General features: G+C 37.8%; 1 protein-coding gene across 3 annotated transcripts in view; it reads right to left on the bottom strand.

The window, feature by feature from the left end:
* The window catches only part of COL12A1 (collagen type XII alpha 1 chain), a 114,827-nt gene that overhangs the window by 15,293 nt on the left and 84,328 nt on the right, over positions 1-15,206 (bottom strand). For all 3 annotated transcript variants that reach the window (XM_027092305.1, XM_027092313.1, XM_027092322.1), the window contains 9 exons: positions 12,807-12,949; positions 12,395-12,504; positions 8,039-8,188; positions 6,558-6,635; positions 5,154-5,240; positions 3,567-3,620; positions 2,215-2,310; positions 962-1,015; positions 545-598 (listed from right to left, as the gene is read on the bottom strand). In XM_027092305.1, the coding sequence (XP_026948106.1) occupies positions 545-598; positions 962-1,015; positions 2,215-2,310; positions 3,567-3,620; positions 5,154-5,240; positions 6,558-6,635; positions 8,039-8,188; positions 12,395-12,504; positions 12,807-12,949 (826 nt within the window). The remainder of the gene's footprint in view (positions 1-544; positions 599-961; positions 1,016-2,214; positions 2,311-3,566; positions 3,621-5,153; positions 5,241-6,557; positions 6,636-8,038; positions 8,189-12,394; positions 12,505-12,806; positions 12,950-15,206) is intronic.

The following is a 15,206-nucleotide window of genomic DNA, read 5'->3' as shown; positions in this document are numbered from 1 at the left end:
TTCATCATAAGTCAAGAGCAAAACTGAAATCTGCCACAAATGAGCAAGATGCCTACTAGGTTCCAGTTGGCTTTCCATCACAGAGGCCTACAGGGGGTATCTGAGTTCTGAAGGTGTAGAAAAGATGTCCCTGACGGCATAGAAAGTGCCACGGAAATCAAGACTATTCTTAGAGTTACGTAAAAGATGCCGCCTAACAAAGATTTTAATTTTAGGATTCAAAGCAATTTGCTAGGATTCTTGAATCTCTCTCCAATGAACCAAAATTCCTTTTAGGGACTTGGTTTTCCAAATATGATCAAAGAAAAAATTTTTCCAAAATTAAAATTCTGACAACTCATTTGAAGTCCCACCATTTTGTTTCATAGACCTTGAGATTGACCTGGTATCGGTTGGTCCGCTGATATTAGCTTTTCTGCCTCCCGTGAGATGTGTGAACTCTGCATTTCCAGCCATGCAAATTGAATTATGGGGGGTTCTTAATTAATAGGCAACAATGTGATATCATTTCCAACATCCTTACAGCCTGCCCAAGAAAACTTACTCTGTCTCCTGGAGGGCCCATTGGTCCTGGTGGGCCAGGTAATCCTGGGGTTCCCTACACAAAAGGAAACAAACAAGTGAAACACTGTAATTAACTTCTTGTGTGAGAAAAGGGATTTGTGTTATTCTCTAAGATGTGTGGGGAAAAAATGCAGGGGGCTCTGAAAGGAAACAGACACTCAGAAGCAAGCCCAGTGCCAGCCCAAGAGGAAGATGCTCGCTCAGTCATCAAGCCCAGACCTGACTGAACAGCACAAGCTTGAAGACTAACCAGGCAACGGAATGGAAATGACGTGCAGCACACGGCCAGACTTCTGCTTTGCTGCTTAACCTTGGCTCACCTTTTGAGGCACCACAAGGGCAACTATGCAAATAACACTTGACCAGCAAAGAAAAGGCAGCGTGAAGAACAGCTCACCGTCCGGCCTGGAAGTCCCGGCTCTCCAGCATCGCCCTTCATGCCCTGGCGACCCTGGAGCAAACAGCGGGAAAACAGGTCTCAGGTGTTTTACAGAAATTAAGTGAAAAGGAAAGACGTGAGCCTTCCTGAGATCTCTGTCACTTCATAAATCCAGTGAAGCATATTTGTGATGGGAGGTGAATCAATTATTGGAGGGACTGATGTTCACTTTTTAAACTACAAATGCTGTTATAATTTCCACTTATCATGTGATGGGATAATTTTATATAATCATGGGAGAATATGTCTCCTTTGAAAGAACCTAATTGAACATAGGGATTTTCATAGAAATAGAAGTTGAAGGGAAAACTGTTTTATTTAATATATTTAATTTGGTGCTCATTTTAATAGATATTCAATGAAACACTGTAACATAATTTTGGTCTTTATAACTACATGCTAGAAGACACTTGTTACACAGGCAAATCTGAATTAATTAAAGCTGATAAACTTCATTTAGTAGCAATAATAAGAAAAGTTAAAAGCCCCTAAATCTCCCTTTTGGACATAAGAAGCTAAAAGTTAGATGCATTCAACCCTTTTGAGTGAAAAAGTCCTAGCCCTTCAAATGTTTCATTTCTAGTGATATCTGATACAGATTGTTTTTCCTCTAAATGCCAAAAGGATGTATGTGTCTTCTATTATGGCAACTTTAAAAAGGAGTTTAGAACTAAACTTAAAACTATGAAATTATCTGTATTCTTATTCATTTACTGTATGTTTTAAAGTATAGAAAAAAGTAGTTAAATAAAATATGAGCCTTTAAAGATAAAACACCTCTTTATAAGTTCAGATTAGCATTTGGAACAAAAGGTAAACATGTTATTAAAACTTTTTATAGAAGTAATGATGTAGATAAATAATGCAAGCTTGCCTTGAAGTCATAAACATTAGAAAAGGACCCCGGGGCTGCCACAGACTCAAAGCAGTATCAAAGCTTTCAGGATGTTGAAGGATATTTGCATTACTTAGTAAAAAAATTTTTTAAAGGTCAAATAATTAGCAACAATTTTCCCTACACAGTTACGTATTATTACATACAGTATTTACATATCTGAAATTACAGTCATAGGAAGTCTTCTCAATGACTAAAATTTGTTGAGTTCTCTGAGAAAACATTTGAGTTTGGCGAAATAGAATAAAAAAATGTTCCAGTTAAACTCAACGTTAATCCACCAACGTTAATTTCATACAGAAAGCTTTGTGCTTACTTGTTCTCCTGGAATAGAGAGGCCGTTGGGTCCCTGGGGGCCTGGCGGACCCTGGGGACCAGGAGGACCTGAATCTCCACGAGGACCAGGGGGGCCCTAAATACACGGAAGAGAAACAAGCACAGAGTCATGGAATGCCCTTCCAGTGCCTGTCTTCATAACTCTAAGACACCAATCATATAATCTTTGCAAACATTTTACAAATCTATCCATCTATAAAAACATGTAATGCCATTCCTTTCTTCCCTTTGCTACTCATTAAAAGAACAACTGGAAAGTACAATAAATTCACAAGAGCACTTATATTTCCAAAATTCCTATTAAAAGTAGGTTTCTAAAAGAAGTAAAATACATTGAATATAATATATTCATATATTTATAGTCCTAGATTCATTCAGAGATCAAAGCTCAAAATTCACTGGATTTGGGCTTCCCTGGTGGCGCAGTGGTTGAGAGTCCACCTGCCGATGCAGGGGACACGGGTTCGTGCCCCGGTCTGGGAAGATCCCACATGCCGCGGAGCGGCTGGGCCCGTGAGCCACGGCCGCTGAGCCTGCGCGTCCAGAGCCTGTGCTCCGCAACGGGAGAGGCCACAACGGTGAGAGGCCTGAGTATCGCGCAAAAAAAAAAAAAAAAAAAAAAAAAAATTCACTGGATTTGATTTCTTTTAAGCTCGTCCTGATTTCTCTTAGACTTGGGCTTATTTCTGGGACTAACGTATGTATAAGTCAAGCAAGGAAAGAGCAGATATGTTCAGTCTATGCTGGAGCTTCTTTGCAGTGTGTCTAGGTGGAAAAGGCACAAACTTGGAGTCGGACAGACCTGGGTCAGTCAGCACCCCAGCCTCACTTTCCTAACTGGGTTAGCTTATCATTAGTGATAGTATGACAAAAACTACACATCATCTTCATAATATATTCCCCTAAGAAGCTTCAGTTGTCTTATGGAGACCAGTATGGAACCGGTAGAAGGGGCTGGTGACCTGCCATGAACATACATGTGGCTGCTGAGCTATTTATCTGAGACAGGTGAACCGTCCCCAGCAGGACCCTGCTCCCTGTGGGGTCTTCCAACTGATGGCCAGGTCACCCCCTCTGCTTCCCCAAGTGACAGCAGAGCCCTTAGGTGCTTCTGCAGGTTTCCCATGTGCGATTCCTACATCAGTGAGATGCCCGGTACATTCTTTATCTGGCTAGCCTAATCCATCATTTTGACACCCAGAGACAAGACAGAGATAATTATATTGCCTAAGGCACACTAAACTTGAATCAACTTGCTCAAGTTGTAGAAATTTGAATAACCAGACTTTAACATACAGGTGAAAATAAAAATGCACTCTAAAATATACTTACAATTGCCCCACTGATACCTCTTTCACCTCTGGGACCTTTAGCACCAGGTCCTCCCTAAAATACATAGTAAGAGTACATTTTAGAGTGAACACAGGAAAGTAGGAAGAAGTTGATATATAAAAGTTGCTTCGAGAAGCAGTGCATTCTCCAGATAATACAGTTATTTATAAAATATGGAAGTAAATACTTTATATCCTACAAATGTGTGGGGAAAGAGAATTTCGAAACTTTGTACATTCTAAGGATCTCATTTTTACATTCTGAACTTTTCTTAATTGTTAGCAAATTTTGAAGTTATTTGAAAATTTGAGGTTTACTGGGAAAAAAACAAGCATTACTTAAATACTATAGTTAAGTATTTTTAAGGAGAAAAATCTGTTTTGGAATTATATGAATGCATTCTTCAGGGAAAATAATATGCAAAAAGAATCTCTCAAAATCTCAGAACATGTAGTTTAGTAACAGGAATTCAGAGACCACTGAACAAAGATGAAATAAACATGATAGTGAGATCCAACAATGTTATCATACAATTAGAGGAAAAAAAGTCCCTACTTCTCAAGAACATCTAAGTCACATCCAGCATATAATTTTATGATTACAAATATAAATCAGGTAAGTCACTGTTAATTGCAAATAGTCTTATGTTGAATCTTGCTTTGCTCTTTAATATCTTTATTTTATGTTTTGCTTTAGGAAAACTCACATCACAAAAATATGTTTACAAAATCATCAGGACCACTGGTAATTCCAGAGACATTTTGATTCCGTATATGTGGAGCTAGTTTGTAATTAACTTAAAATCAATTTACATTATTCGCTATGACCCATGTATAGTAAAATCTGGTGTTCTGAGGCTCTCTGAACTGTTCGTATGTTAATTCACCATTTTCTTAAAAGAGTTCAATAGAGCTTAAAGGTATCACTTCTATTCTGAAAAACCAGCCCAGGTCAGATGTTAGATTGACTAAATCGGGGAGTCCACATTGATTAATGAGACACATGAGTGTACTCTTCAATGTTTTGCATTGCATTTTCTTGGTCTCCCCTCCACCCATGAATAGACCTGGTCAGTCTTCCCACTCAAGTTATTCCTAACACCAACACTTTCACCCAGAGTTTATGATATCATCACATATGTATATTATCCTCTATGTTATTCTATGATATGTTTGCTAATAACATACACATATGCTAGGTTCTAAACAAGTTGTTGTTGGGCCAGCCTCTCAACCACGGCTCCATAACATACGTACGAGAAGCGTCAGGAAACAAAGGAATTTTCAAAATCAAGTGATTCCAGAGAGAGACCCAAATTCATATCTTTAAGAGAAAAGCTCTTGAATGCTAGCCGATATCATTCATTCTTGTGTGGCTAGAGAAATGTGTTCAGATGTGTTCAAATTTTCTTCTTGATTTACTCCACTTCAGATCTCAAAACACGCTACAAACATGGTGTGCAATGCAGCTTGTTCTGCCCTAGAACACACCAGTGGCTGGGAGCTTCTTACGCATGACATACCGGCCAAAGGGTGATCATGCCCAAGATTTACCAGGAAAAACTAGAGGAACTATTTGTTTCCTTACCGCAGGGCCTGGTGGTCCTGGAGGTCCAATGCTGTCCTGCGTACACGTGCAAGCATTTGGAAGACTGGGGCATTTTGCTTCATCTCTCTGAAATTTTGCAAAGAATATTTATCTATGAATTGATGGTAAAAACAGCTTCCCATCCCCCATGCTCACTAATCTTATATACACAAGGGAATCTATTTCCCAACTTGAAGAAATAATTTTTAGCTATGATTACAAACAGTCTTACGTTGAATCTTGCTTTGCTCCTGACGTCTTTATTTTATGTTTTGCTTTAGGAAACCTCACACAACAAAAATATGTTTACAAAACTATCATCAAGACCATTGGTTATTTAATCCAATTTTCTCTAGTCTGGCGTTAGGGAAAGGCTGAGTATCTCAGATATGGAGGCCCATTTCCTTCAGAACAAAATCTAAAATCCTTTCCAGGCCTACAGGGGCTTACATGCACTGCCAAGCAGCAGCACACCACCGTGCCCCTCCCACTGCCCTTCACTCTGCCCCAGCGCTCCCTCATCCCCTTCATGCCTCTCAGATGTTTAGGGCACCTTGCCGCCTTAGGGCCTTTGCACTTACAGTCCCCTCTGGCTGGAAGTCTCTATCTCCATTATCCACATAGTGTGTCCTCTCACTTCACTCAGGTCTCTGTTTAAATCTCCCCTTATCACTGACGGCTGAGGGTACTCACCTGGCTATCTCTCCCTGTACCCTGGCGTGTTTTCACGCAAGGACTTTTCACTCTATAACGTACTGTATACCTACTTGTTCATTCCTCCTCTCCCCCTGCCTTTCACTAGAATATTCCCTTTCACCGCTGTAACCCCGGCACATAGGATAGTGCCTGGCTTACAACAGGTGCTCGGTAAGTATCTGTTGAATAAATAACGCATACTCATCCCGTGGGTACGTGCAGCTCACTGTTAGCCTAAAGCTTCAAATCCATCATCAGCATTCACCTTTGTAATTATTACAACCTACACAGATACTATGGGTAAAAGCCATCATCTTGAAAAGAAATACGGTTATTTCTACTTAGATATCCAGAGAGGTGATGGCTTATCCTGTAAAATGCTGGTATTTTACAAGCAATAGGAAGGACTCTGCGATAAGTGGGTTTATCAGACACACTGATTCAGCTGGACTTTTCTGACTATGCATAACCACCCTGGCTGGCAGGGAGGATTTCCAGATGTGGTTCTCTACATTCTGGACTTTCGAGGGAGGGGTCCCCAGCCTGAGCTGTGGTCGCTGATGAGCACACACACTTTGCGTGTCCCTGGCTCCATCCTGGAGATGCAGCTGCAGAGGGCTACTTGCTCTCCCAAGCCATCCACGCCCACATCCCTTATTCCTCGGGGACTCTTAACACCACCACAGAATTCCATTCTGTTTTACTTACCCTGGAAGGAATATCACAGCATCTGTCTCTACTGGTCCACACTGGACTGCAGACAATATCAAAATTCTGGATTTGGAACTGCAAACAACCAACAGCAACATGAGCTAAAGATGCGTGAAAACATTTCATATTAACGTTTCCACATTTTAACCTCTGCCAACTTCTCACAGAGACGCTCTTGAGGGAACAGGCAATGAAAGCAATGGGATCCTTACTTCATAAGAACAGAAAAACCTATGCCTGAGAGAAAGCGATAGTAAAGCAAAATGCATACGTGATATTCCCACTTCTGATCCACTTCCTTGGCTAAAATGAAATGTTTGATTGAGTTTTGGGTTTTTTTAAGAAAACATTTACTTAAAAACTAAGAATGTATTTAATTCTGAATTTGAAGACTACACACATTTAAATCAACTTTTAAAAGTCCACCCTTGCAGAAAAGTAACATTAAAAAAAAATATTCCTCACTTATTCTAAAATTGATGCCCTTCTTTTCATAAATTCTTACCTAGGGACTAACTGATAATTTTATGATTACCTTCAGCTTAACTATTTCAATATAATATATATTTTCTATCTTTCTACATTTAAAAAAATAGAGCTCTTTTGATAAAGATTGTTTAGCTGCAGCCATTCTTTTATAAACTAATGTAATTGTTCTATTTAAATATCAAATCCAATATTCAATAAATGATTTTAATCACAATTATATTAAATTTGCCCTCTTTGGTTCTACATTGTGGAATAAAAATTTCACTTTTGAATCAAGAAGAAGAAAATCCTATCCGTGGAAGAAAGCTACATTCAGTAAATGCAATTTTAAAAATAACAGAAGCCAAGGCTATTAGTCTTGCTTTTAGAACAATGTTATTATTGGTCAACATTTAATATGAACTTAATTAACCTGGTACAGTGAAAACCTTAGGTTGAAAATTTTACTACTAAGTAGCGTTGTAAAAGGGTTGGCAAGCCCCCGCCTCCAACTTGAGCCAGTGACACTTGTGAGTGAGGGGTGGCTGACCGACTACACTCATCTTCCTTCTGAGGCAGATGTGACCCCCCCAGTGAGGGGACAGCAAGTCTGTGACGGTCACAGCCAGTGTCCACAAATGTGTAGTGTCCTGAGTGCACACATTTTTATTAACAGTTACTACCTTTGAAGAACAAAAAATGAGTTGGTTAGATTTCACTGATTATCCTGGCAACTATTTGTGTTGACCTCTCCAGTTTGATTCAGTTTCAAGTCGACTACATGATGTTCTCTGGTGCCTTGACAACTTAATTTGTTTCTAGCAGTAAAGCCCATTATCATGTTTTGTCAGTAGCATATTTTCTCAGTGTAACTTTTCCAGCCTTTCAATCTAACCAAGAAATAAAACAATTTAAAACTCACCGAGGAAGAAAACTTCACTGATTACTTTTAAAAATGTCATTTCAATCTTAATACAAGATACCAAGAAAAATAAAAATGTGTTACTTACCGTGGCTGATTTCCTCTCCCCTTTAAGTAGTTTTCCAAGAATTTCATAACCATCAGTTGTGATATTTCCAGCTTCCCTGATGTCCTTCTCTATAATTTCATAGCAGTCAATGTAAATCTTAACACTTTTGGAGGTCACTACGATATGAACCTAAAAAGATCATTTGTTTCCATTACAAAATTTCTACCCAGAACAACCTGGCTCCTACATATTTCAGATCACAGTTTTAAAAAAATGTGTTCTTAAAGCTATTCTTGTCCCAAGTCAAGAGGCATGGACTAAAAATCCAAGCACCAGGTTGCCGTGTTAATGTCATTTATTAACAGCGTCAAATTAAATGAACCACTTAACCTTTCTGGGTCTCAGTTTCCTTCAGCTATTATACACTTGCATAATTTCTTATTTTCGCCACTCTGTACTCTTCCTGAGATGGCCAGAGATATTGTAGTAGATGAGATGCTTCTGTAAACTATAAAGAGCTATTCAGAAAAGAAGCAGACTCAACAGATGTAGAGAACAAACTAGTGGTTACCAGTGGGGAGAGGCAAGCGGAGGGGCAGGATAGGGATACAGCAAAATAGGGGTAGGGGACTAAGGGGTATAAACTATTATGTATAAAATATGCTACAAGGATATATTGTACAACACAGGGAACAGAGCCAATATTTTATAGTAAGTATTTAAGAATAAATTACAAAAAATGAGCTATTCAAATACAAGTAAATAAATCATTAATATGTTATTATACTCAGGACAAAGGAGCCTCGAATGTCTTCCACTGATTTCGCTAAATTCCATTTTTAATTTGTTAGTCGCTAATCCCTGCCAAACAGATCTTACACACCATGTAGATACCTAACATAGGAAAGAGCTGGCACGTGTCTTTTATAGAGATTCAGCTCTGGAAATCAATAGATTCAAGATTCAATTTCCTTATAAGAAAAGAATCTTGTTGATTTAGTTTTTTATCTGATATTGAAGACACTCAGAATCTCAAAAAATCTATTAGTACGGATAATTAAGAAAACATCTGTATTTCAGTCATGTAAAGAATGGCTGTGGGTAATCTTTGACTTTATAGTTATACTCATAGTTTCCACTTATCACAGCCCAAATACTCAAGTAAGCCCATGATGATTACTTTGAAAAGTTTGGCTCCAAGTTAAGGAACAGAAATTCCCTTAAATGCTTTGAGTAAATAAGCATAAGACAATCTCTAGAGATTTTTTTAAGCAGTAAATATTTTTTTCCACATAGAATCACCACCAAAACACTAATTTAGTGCATCTATAAGTGGTAAGTATGAATTATATATTGCTTTTATATAAAAGTGATATATGGCTTACTAAAAATAATTTTAAATACCCCTAGGGCAATCATCTAATACTAAATTCAAGAAGAACACCATACAAACATTCCCAAGATATTTATTATCTAATAAGAACTAAAACTTATTTGTTGGCTCTTATATGAACAATCTGAGAAGCAAACATTCACAAACTATTTGAAAAATCATCGTATCCAGAAAAACTATTTCAAAATCAAAACTTTCAATTTTTGAAACAAAGTTATTCCAAATACACTTGTCATTCAATGCTAACCAGAAAGAAACACATGCTAAAAATATACTTTGCTACAATCTCTTCAGTGTGTTTCATTGCATTTTAAACACACGCATAATTACATTTCAGAGCGGCTTTTATCTGGAGACCATTGTCCCAAGTATTTAGGGACTCTTTCCCAACTGGGAAGGATTGTTGGTCACAGACCAGTAGAAAGAAATAGGAACACTCTTGTCAACTCATCACCCTTCCCAAGGTCTGCCATTCCCTAAAGCCTTATTTTTCATCTATTCCGCCTCTTTGTCGCATTACAAATTTCTCTCTTGAATCTATGTCATCTGTTACAATTGTCCCAAGTATTTAGGGACTCTTTCCCAACTGGGAAGCATTGTTGGTCACAGACCAGTAGAAAGAAATAGGAACACCCTTGTAAACTCATCACCCTTCCCAAGGTCTCCCATTCCCTAAAACCTTATTTGTCATCTATTCCACTTCTTTGTCTCATTAGATATCTCTCTCTTGAATCTATGTCATCTGTTACAACAGGATGGAGACATAGAAAACGCTTCAAGAGAATTCTCCAGAAGCAGTAGTTGTCTGCCATTCCTTACTTAAGCTATCCCCATCTCTCCCAAGAGCCCCCTGTATGTTATTCTCACTAATTTGCTGCTATCAGAGAACTACTTGTTCTTATCTCAAGGATTGAAGAACTTCAGTTCCCGAATTACATGGAAAATGAGAGAAGAGTGTTCGAATTCTTGGATCAGTGGAATGTAAGTAGCCAATAGTGATCGCACTTGGTACTTGAATAGATAGGATAAATGAGGGTAGGTCAGAAGAACGGTGTGGGGTAATGAAGGAGGGAAAACAGTATAATGAAAAAGTAGAGGAGGAAGTAAAAACAAAGAAAGACATTATGCAAAAAGAAGGTAGAGAATTTGAGGAGAAAAGAACACTTGTGAGAACAGGAAAGAAGAGGCATTATGTAAAACCTAAGAATACAAATACCTCTCTCTATAAAGCCAAATTAAGAAGGGAATATCAAAAAATAATTATCTTGATTTGCAATAATTAATGACTGTCACTCTTGACCTCTTCAAAATACTGCCTTATTTTGCTCAGTAAAATGAAGCACTCAATGAAAGTTGGAAATTAATAATAGTTATATTATTAATAATAGCTCCTAAATGGTTATCCGTTGGTTAATAGAGGGCTGAATTTCTAATATCTTCAGTGGGTATGGAAGAAAAATAAAATAGCCTTTTTGGGCAAGTTATTCAAGCGTAAGTTTAATAGGTGTATCAATGAGCCAAAAAAAAGTTCCTAAGAACTTTGCCAGATTCAACATCTATTATCGGACAAGGAGAAGTTGAAGCCAGTAATATCTGTCTAGAATCTGCTTTCCCAATGAGGCATTTATTTTGCTGGACCTTACCAGGAAAGTCTGTAAACTGTTAAGCAAATAGGCCTTTATTCTCAGAGATCTCTGTGTTTCCATCATTGCTTTTTGCTTCTCACTAATGTGCATGCTGAGGCCTCCCCGAGCCCCATGAAGAGAGTCCCTTGTCATCCTCACCAAGAATCTGATTCATGAATAAGAGGAACATTCTGGAAAGAAGCCAAGATTCTCAGGAAGGGAATCAGCAAGAAATTCAGCTAAATCTACCCAAGTACAGGGTCGTTCTTCAATTTTCACTTGAGAATCACATTGAACTAGAAATATATGTCTTCTGTGTACGGGGACTAACTTTCTGAGAGCTACACTGGGGAAATTTTAGACCACTTGCACGACAAGTAGTCTTCCTCCTGTTAACTTGATCCAGTGGATGAAGAAATTCCATTAAAAAGTCCACTCCTGGGCTTCCCTGGTGGCGCAGTGGTTGAGAGTCCGCCTGCCGATGCAGGGGACACGGGTTCGTGCCCCAGTCTGGGAAGATCCCACATGCCGCGGAGCGGCTGGGCCCGGGAGCCATGGCCGCTGAGCCTGCGCGTCTGGAGCCTGTGCTCCGCAAGGGGAGAGGCCACAACAGTGAGAGACCCGCGTTCCGCAAAAAAAAAAAAAAAAAAAAAAAAAAAAAATCCACTCCTAACCTAGACGGTGCTTTTCATTTCTAACGCTGCCAACTTCAGCACTCTTACCTGTAAGTTAATTTTCCTGACAGCAAGTTTCTATTTATCCTCGATGTTGAGATTTAAAAAATTAAGATCATCAAGAATAGATAATCCCCTAAGAATTTATCTTAGAACTTTTAATAAGATTTTTTTAGAGAAGTTGTAAATGTGTTCATGCAGAAGTTAATTTAGTAAACAGTTATCTTAATTATTTTGATAGTTGATAACTTTTGGACTGGCATGTTTGTAACTTTTCAATAAACAAGCAGGCAGAAGCAGCTTACTATTCTCTATAAAAGAATAAATAATTTGATCAATTAAATACAATCCACAAAAATTAAGCTTTTGAAACAAAATGACATAAAGGTTCAAAGTAAAATGGTAGGTAGAAAAATGGGCATACAATATTGTATATAGTACACGACTCATATTCTGAAAAGACATTAGCATTGAAAATACATTGAAATGTTAATAGTAGTTATCTCATGGTTAGTAGAACTATCGTTTTAAATTTCCTTCTCTGAATTAATCAAATTCTTTGAAATAAGGTATTATTTTTAAAAGACATGGCTATGTTTCCACCAGTTTAACATGACATTTTAATAAATAATAAATTAGTTTAAATTTTAAGTCATATACGTTTTTCTACAAATAACTTTTTTCTATAAATATTTATTTTTACCTTATGAAAACTTCCATAGAATAATGTCTTCACTTCCTCTGTGTCAAATGTAATAGTTTGTACCTCACCCCTTGTATCCTTGTTAAAGAATGATAATGTCTTGCTAGAAGCTGTAATCAACACATAATTGTTATTAAATCAAATGCATGGACACTCTATATTGAAAGTATTAATTCTTGTTGGAGAATTCTCTAAAACAATTAATAATTTCAGTTAAGATAAAATGTAATTCAAATATTTACTGATATATTTTTAAAACTTTAAACATAAAAGCATAATCAAGTAAATATATATATATATATATATATATATATATATATATCCAGAAGGTTCTTAAAGAAAGAGAAAAGGAAAAACATAATCAAAAATATGCATGCATGTGCCTTAAAATAAGATAAATTATAATCCTTACGATCTGCAATCACCCCAACTTGTGGTTTGTAGTCTCTGTCTGTGATCTGCCAAATTGCGAAAGGGTCATTGGGAGTTTCTGGGAGAAGTCTGAATAGTAATATAATCGTATACGAAGTGGGGAGGCCATTGGGATGTAGATCTCTGTTGGATGAAACAAAATTAATTAATTAATAAGGATTTCTCACCAGAAATAGAGGATATTTTAAATCTTTGGGCTCGAATCTCATCATGAGTAGTATTAGAAGCCATTTATAATAATCTGGCTACATATTAGAAGGGGAAAAATTTAAGAATGACCTCAAAATAGCAAACACTAAAGACCCATTATGTAAGCAGTAATAGATGATTTATAATCGGATAAAGTCACAAAAGTCTGGGAAATTGCCAAGTGGTCTTTCATCCTACTGGTAATAAATCATTTTTTCTAAGCACATGGATAATTATAAAACTATATAATGATTTTAGGGTGATAAAACTTGTATCTAGGGACGTAATTTAAAGGGAGTAAATCTTACTAAATATATTTAATTTCCAACATCAGGAGTATGAGGTCATAAACAAGATGGCTTAAGGCTTTAATTGCACCCTCCCTGTATCTAATAGTTTTTACACTTCCCTAGTCCTCCCTTAAAATCAAGTAAATCAAATAATCTCCAGAAGGTCACATGTTCCCCGAAACAAAACCAATAATAGATTTTATGGCCACGTACATTGTGATTCAATTAAAAGGAAATGTTTCTTGGCTCTAAGGCTGTTAGACATAAAATGTGGCCCCATGTGTCCTTCTAGGGTTGAGTCAGTCATTGTTCTGGGGGAATCTCTGAAGCAGAATTAATGGTTTTTTGTCTGAGACCATTTAATAGCACTATCTTCCTGAAGGTAGGAAAAGGGGCTTAATAATCAGCTCTTGGAATGGACTAGAGGACACGGGAAGGGGGAAGGGTAAGCTGGGAGTGAGAGAGTGGCAGGGACATATATACACTACCAAATGTAAAATAGTTAGCTAGTGGGAAGCAGCCACATAGCACAGGGAGATCAGCTCGGTGCTTTGTGACCACCTAGAGGGGTGGGATAGGGAGGGTGGGAGGGAGACACAAGAGGGAGGTGATATGGGGACATATGTATATGTATAGCTGCTTCACTTTGTTATACAGCAGAAACTAACACACCATTGTAAAGCAATTATACTCCAATAAAGATGTTTAAAAAAAAATCAGCTCTTGGACAGAAGAGAAGCAACTCCTCCATGGATTTTGACAGAGGGCATAGACTGTCTCTTGAGGTTTCGTGTCCTAGTACCACACTGCTAGTACTTCTGGAATATAACGCTGCCCTACTTTTTCTTTTTTTAATTTTTATTGGAGTAGAGTTGATTTACAATGTTGTGCTACTTTCTGCTGTACAGCAAAGTGAATCAGTTATACATATACATATCTACTCTTTTTTAGATTCTTTTCCCATATGTATAGCACAGGGAACTCTACTCAATACTCTGTAATGCCCTACTTCTTAAAGCATATGTTCTGGGCAAGCTGACACGATGCCTTTTGTATGTCCATAAACTGACCATCTTCATAATATTCCACATTAAAAATAATTTCTCCATATTAATTCATTTCTCACCTAGCCCATTTTTCTCCTTTTTTAGTTAATGAGTGATTAGGAAAAAAATTATTTAATTGCATTTATGCCTCTTTCAGCCACAAGTTCTGAATCTTAAGAGGACAGTGGTCTGTCATAAGTTAAAATGTAGGAATCACATCTTGAGGTGACAGAGTTACATGCTGGGTACTTAGGTTCATAGATAAACCTAAAACTGTGAACCAGTGTGGTTAGCCATAAAAGAGTTAGGAACTCACAGTGTGGTCACACTACAACAATAAAATCTGTGCTTCCTTAAAAGAAATGAACTTTGGTTTTACTCTGAATTTTCCGTCAGCTTTCTCAGAGCATTTCAAATTTCAGGCATCATTGTCTGACCCTGTCCTAAGTTTCGGAACACTTTATTTCTTCTTGTTCTTTTCCCTCCATAAGATACCAAACACATATTTTTTGACATTCAAGTGTTTTCATTCTAATAAATAAAAAGTACATATTTTGGTTATTGGACCCAGGTACAAACTTTCATCAAGTAAAATAACCAACATCTAGAGCTACCCAACAGATTGCCAGAGCACCAGCCAATAAAAACTAACTGTTGGGCTTCCCTGGTGGTGCAGTGGGTGAGAGTCCGCCTGCCGATGCAGGGGACATGGGTTCGTGCCCCGGTCCGGGAAGATCCCACATGTCGCGGAGCGGCTGGGCCCGTGAGCCATGGCCGCTGAGCCTGAGCGTCCGGAGCCTGTGCTCCGCAATGGGAGAGGCCACAACAGTGAGAGGCCCGCGTACCGCAAAAAAA

The sequence above is a fragment of the Aethalodelphis obliquidens genome, unplaced genomic scaffold (assembly GCF_003676395.1).
Source record: "Aethalodelphis obliquidens isolate GAN/ISIS:26980383/991018 unplaced genomic scaffold, ASM367639v1 scaffold3, whole genome shotgun sequence".
NCBI lineage: Eukaryota > Metazoa > Chordata > Mammalia > Artiodactyla > Delphinidae > Aethalodelphis > Aethalodelphis obliquidens.
Note: the sequence above shows the minus strand (reverse complement) of the source record. Positions and strands in the feature narration are given on the sequence as shown.